Source organism: Phalaenopsis equestris, unplaced genomic scaffold, assembly GCF_001263595.1.
Source record: "Phalaenopsis equestris unplaced genomic scaffold, ASM126359v1 Scaffold000287, whole genome shotgun sequence".
In the NCBI taxonomy this organism is placed as follows: Eukaryota; Viridiplantae; Streptophyta; class Magnoliopsida; order Asparagales; family Orchidaceae; genus Phalaenopsis; species Phalaenopsis equestris.
In genome coordinates, this window is record NW_018164729.1 from 2,430,180 (window position 1) to 2,435,664 (window position 5,485).

Consider the following 5,485-nt stretch of genomic DNA (forward strand, 5'->3'; position numbering starts at 1 on the left):
ATATATATATATATATAATTGATGAGTAGTATTTTTAAAATATATTAATTAAGAAAATAGAATAAAATTTATTAAATTAGATCCAAATGATCTTTTAATATAAACAATAGTTTTTAAATCTTGCCCCAACCCTTAACATCTTATGGCAACATGATTAGGGTTGTAAAATTGACTCTTTGTTTGCGAATAACTCGTGTTTGACTCTCTAAGCAAACAAGTCGAACACGAAAACACTTTTTGAGCTCGAAATACAAACGAGGTGAACATGAGCTGAGCCTAAGCTGGCTCGTGTTCGGCTCGTTTAGATCCTTAATCGTAATACCTCCCGACGCCTGAAATGAACTTTTCAACAACTGAAATCTATTATACAAACAAAAGTATCTATATTCAGTTAGAGCGGACATGCATTAACATTAAAAAAGTTTAGCTTGTCAATTACATGGTGTTGAACTCACTTTTGTGAGGACTCACCCCACCTACTTGCACATGACCCTCGACTAGGGTTATGCCTTTCTTAGGCCCCACCATTGCAGGCCCAAGCCCTCAACCCTTGGTTGAGTGGGTTTAAGGTTTTGACATGGTGAGGAATCTTAATTGACCCCTCATGATAAAATCAACCCAAATCCCTATGGGGCCTTCATATGAACCCTAAGAACCACCTTGACCATGAAATACACCTTGGGAGAAGGGTCTACCTAAAATGATTCCTAACCTCAGCAATGGCCTCCATATCCCCACCAAACCCTAAAAATCACCCTAATCCTTAATACGTCATTTTGACCCTAAAATTTGGTGGCACCTTGGGGTGGTCAAAACCAATTGGAATTACTCTAATTTTGGTCAAATCTTGATCGATTGACTGCATCCCCATCTAATTAAGCCTCACCCAACATGGCCATGACACCACACCATATGGTGGACCCAATTGGCACCATGTGGTCAACCATCGTAATTCACTTAATTAATTAATGAATAAATTAAAAGAATTTTTAAATTCCATCAGGGAGAGAAAACCCAACCCATTTAACCAAAATCCAAAACCCTAAAAAAAGAAAAACCAAATCAACCCTGGCCCATGACCTATTCCTAATGGGTCACCCATAACCCAATACCTATCTACTATGATATATGGCTGACACACCAAGCCAAACCAGGCTAAATCCAACCCTTAATTGGTGAGCTTGGCACCATCCACCATGACTCTCCAAGGGGATGGGGACACATGTTACCTATCCCAAGCCTCCTTGGACAAAATCTTGAGGGTCAAGCCAGATCAAATCTGATCTGTGTTATCCTCCTTAAGGACCTCCAATCAGCTCAGAGCTTACTCCCATGCCCCCCTCACCTCCATGATCAGCCCCATGATCAAGCTGTCATGAAAACGTGAAAAGCTTCTCTCCACTGCCCAAAACCCTCTAAAATCTCTGTGAGGAGCCGCCCAAGCTTTGTCAATTATAGCTAAGCTCCCCTATGGCCTCACATGACTACTTAAGGAAGGAACCTGAGAGCCTCTACACATGCCCAAACTCCATATTAAGCCTCCGAAACCTTTGCCTCTCAATAGAGAAAGGATTCCCCTTGACCTAGGCGATTGATCCCCTCTCTCCTCAGGCCTCCGCCGCCACTAGCAACCCCTGATTTTTCTGCCCTAATCCAAGACAATTTTTGGCCTTGACATAACTATTCCAAAGCTCAAGCACAAACCCCCCAAAAGCTTCCCCGAGCCTCAAGACAATCTCACCAATCAAAATTAAGGCTTCACATCCTTTCCAACCTATTTCAACATTAAGTCTATCTCATAGCTAGGACCAATTTTAGCTCAAATTGAAACAAGCAGGAAGTTCGTGACATCAAAGCGAAGCTCTCTGTCAAGCTCAATTGAGACCACACCTCTTGGGACAAGGTATGGGTCAAAATCCCTAAAATTAGCCTCTCTAGTTTGGTCTTTCACAAAAGAAATGAACACTTGATTCTCATTCATCAGTCTAGATAGGTTTGTCTAACTTAAATGAAGTTAATAGCTTGATTTAATTTTTATTGTTCGAATAAGCTTGTTTTTAGCTCATTTAATTATTTGATGAGCTTGTTTGAATAATAGAAATGTTCATTTAATTTTCTATCAAGCAAAATTTCCAACTTTCACCAGGGTGAGCACCGCAGAAATTCCTTATTTTTTCAGCCTCTTTTATAGATATGAACTTCAACAATTACCGGTGTGGGACTAAAGCGTGGCATGGGCGCTGGATCTTTTATGGGAACACAGTTAAGTATTTTAGGATATTTCGTACTTACATATCATACTTCATAAAGCCCATTTCTTATCTATTTTTTAGTAATATTGAATGTGCAAGTAGATTTTTAGGAGAATTTAAGTGCATACCACCCAAATCCAATGTATTTAGATATTTAACATCTAACACCTAAAATTAAGGTGCAAAGGATTTTAGAAATATTTACATACATAGCAGCCAATTTTTTCTGTATTGACATTTTTAACACCTGAAATTATATTATTTATAATTATATCCACTAAACAATTTTTAAAAAATAACTAAATTTGGCATTTTAAAGACATTATAAATATAAATATAAATAAATAAATAAATATATTATTATTTAATTATTTCAAGTCAAAACTACTCGAATCAGAACATACAAACCTTAATTTGTGTTTGACATATTTATAAATCAAGAAAAAAAATAAAAAATTTGGTCTACTTCAAGCATCAAATGTTGCATATCATACATTCATACATTCATCAAATGTTACGAACTCATTTGATGCTTGAAGTAGACCAAAATTTACAGAAGCCTAGGCGCTGGATCTTTTTTGGGAACACAGTTAAGTATTTTAGGATATTTCGTACTTACATATCATACATTCATAAAGCCCATTTCTTATCTATTTTTTAGTAATATTGAATGTGCAAGTAGATTTTTAGGAGAATTTAAGTGCATACCACCCAAATCCAATGTATTTAGATATTTAACATCTAACACCTAAAATTAAGGTGCAAAGGATTTTAGAAATATTTACATACATAGCAGACAATTTTTCTGTATTTACATATTTAACACCTGAAATTATATTATTTATAATTATATCCACTAAACAATTTTTAAAAAATAACTAAATTTGGCATTTTAAAGACATTATAAATATAAATATAAATAAATAAATAAATATATTATTATTTAATTATTTCAAGTCAAAACTAATCTAATCAGAACAGACAAAGCTTAGTTTGTGTTTGACATATTTATGAATCAAGAAAAAAAATATATTTGTATTCGACTAGCTTGCATAACCAACAGATCAAATACAAACTACACAACGAATCGAGCACAAACAGACAAACATTAGTTCACATTCAACTGATTTATAAATCAAGAAGCTAAAATAAATTATTCATATTCGATAAATTTATGTAGCTAACGAATCAAATAAACATTATTTAAGGAATTGGGCATAAATTATTCCTAACCTATATGGACAGCACGACATAACACCATGAACCACATTATCATGGAGTGGGTGATGTGGCATGATGTGAGTGGCATATTGGAGATGTGGAGGCAATACTTTTATAACATCTTAGGTATCATAAATATTTTAACTCACAAAATCCAATAAAACTTTTTAGAAAAAGAGATTTTTTGTGAATATTGTTGATCAAAAACCAGGCGGCATCCTGTCATCAAGCTCACACAGCGGCGACAAAGGACCATAAATGTCATCATTCTCCTCTACACCATTGTCCTCCTCAGCCGCCGCCGCCGCCGATGAATCCATTTCAGCTCGAATTTGATCTCCCACGACGTCGGAGCCCATCAAATTTTGATCAGGAAAATTGAGTTTAGCCTCTAAGCCGTGGAACCTGATCGCGGCCTGGTCGTAAGCCCGCGCGGCTTCCTCGGCGGTTAAGAAAGTCCCCAACCACTCGCGACGATCTTGCTTCGGAACTCGAATCTCCGCCGACCATTTACCCGGCCGGCGTTGCCGCACACCACGATACTTCCTCGTCTTCTGTGTGTCGCCCTCCGGCGCGGCGGAGGACGATGATTCTGCTGAATGCCGGCAGTCAGAGCTGTGGCTGTGGTGGTGCTCTAAGTTTGAGGGGGCAGCGCCATCGGGATAGCCGGAGATGACGCTGATGTAGGCGGCGACGATGGTGGAGTTTTCTTGTTCATGGCAGCGGGGGCAGATTAAACGATGCATGGGGTGGAGGGAGGGAGGGGGTGGTAAAAGTGCCGACTTGAGGGGTGGCGGGAGGAGGAGATGTGGAAGTTGGGCTTTTAAGCTGCGCGAAACGTGGACTATTATTTTTGCGGCTTCTGACTTTAGTCCTAGGAGACAACTTTAGCATTCAGATATTTTGGGGATCAACGGGAAAGGACAAAGTTGGAATAAGATGTAAAAATACGTCGAATGGCATATAGGAGAGGTCTACTTCAAGCATCAAATGTTGCAAGTTCCGAAGTGTAGTTCACATGGACAAGTTTCCTTCATTTTTTTTTTTTTTTTTGGCTAAAAGTGAGATTCTAGCATACCTTTCACAAGGGAAGAGTTAGACTGAGCTTCTGTAAATTTTTTCGATTGTAACGAGAAGATCTAAGTGCATTTTCTTAGAATTTTTTAGTTTATAATTAAAATTTTTCGGCATTGTGGCTCTGTGGTTCTTCTCATTTTTGGGTTTTTCTATGTAAAATCGTTGTGTGCTTTTCTAGATTATCTTTGTTGGGCTTATGTTCATATTGTGTTCCGATGAATCTATATGATCCTATTATATGATGTGATTTAGTTTCTAATTGGACTTAAGTTGTAGTAAAGTAAGTGGAATATTCATTCCTAACATCTTGGAAGGAATTTTAGTAATTTTATGGGTGAGTTATGAGTTCAATGTCTTTTTAGTCCATACATCCTATTGATTAGATGGCTTAATTTCATCTTTTTTATTTAGATTTTGTTTATGTCAGACATTTCTTTTTGTTTTATTATTGTTCTGTTTATTGTTTTGCAGATCCAATATCATTTGTTTGATAGAGATGGTGATTAGAGGATAATTGTGGTCGTCACTTTAGATTACTTATTGTTCAACTTACAAATACACTGTTGTTCAAGTTGAGTGTTTAACATTTGCTCTTTTGTTGTTTTAGATTCTCTGGGCTATTCAATATTAATAATGTTTTATTTAGTCATTTTCTTCTTTTAGATGTGTTTTTTCTTAGTTTATTTTTTTTGTAGTCGTTGTTTCTTTGCATTCTTTTCTTCGTTAAAGTTAAACGTGACCCTTATTTAAGAAAAAAAAAACATTAAATAATAAATAAATAAATAAATACAAGCTATCATTTGTTTTATTTTTGGGTTAGTCTACTTTATTAAATTTCATATCTAAATTTTAATATTACATATACATCACCCAAATGTTCTCCTCAGTTCATCTTCTTACCACTCCATTAATTCACCATTCGAAATAATCTTCCA

At 36.3% G+C, this 5,485-nt stretch overlaps 1 protein-coding gene across 1 annotated transcript; it reads right to left on the reverse strand.

The window, feature by feature from the left end:
* Positions 1-3,484: 3,484 nt before the first annotated feature.
* LOC110024968 (ethylene-responsive transcription factor ERF096-like) lies at positions 3,485-4,250 on the reverse strand. The gene has a single exon (XM_020725177.1). The coding sequence runs from the start codon at positions 4,217-4,219 to the stop codon at positions 3,674-3,676; it is 546 nt and encodes a 181-aa protein (XP_020580836.1). The 5' UTR covers positions 4,220-4,250; the 3' UTR covers positions 3,485-3,673.
* Positions 4,251-5,485: the final 1,235 nt, after the last annotated feature.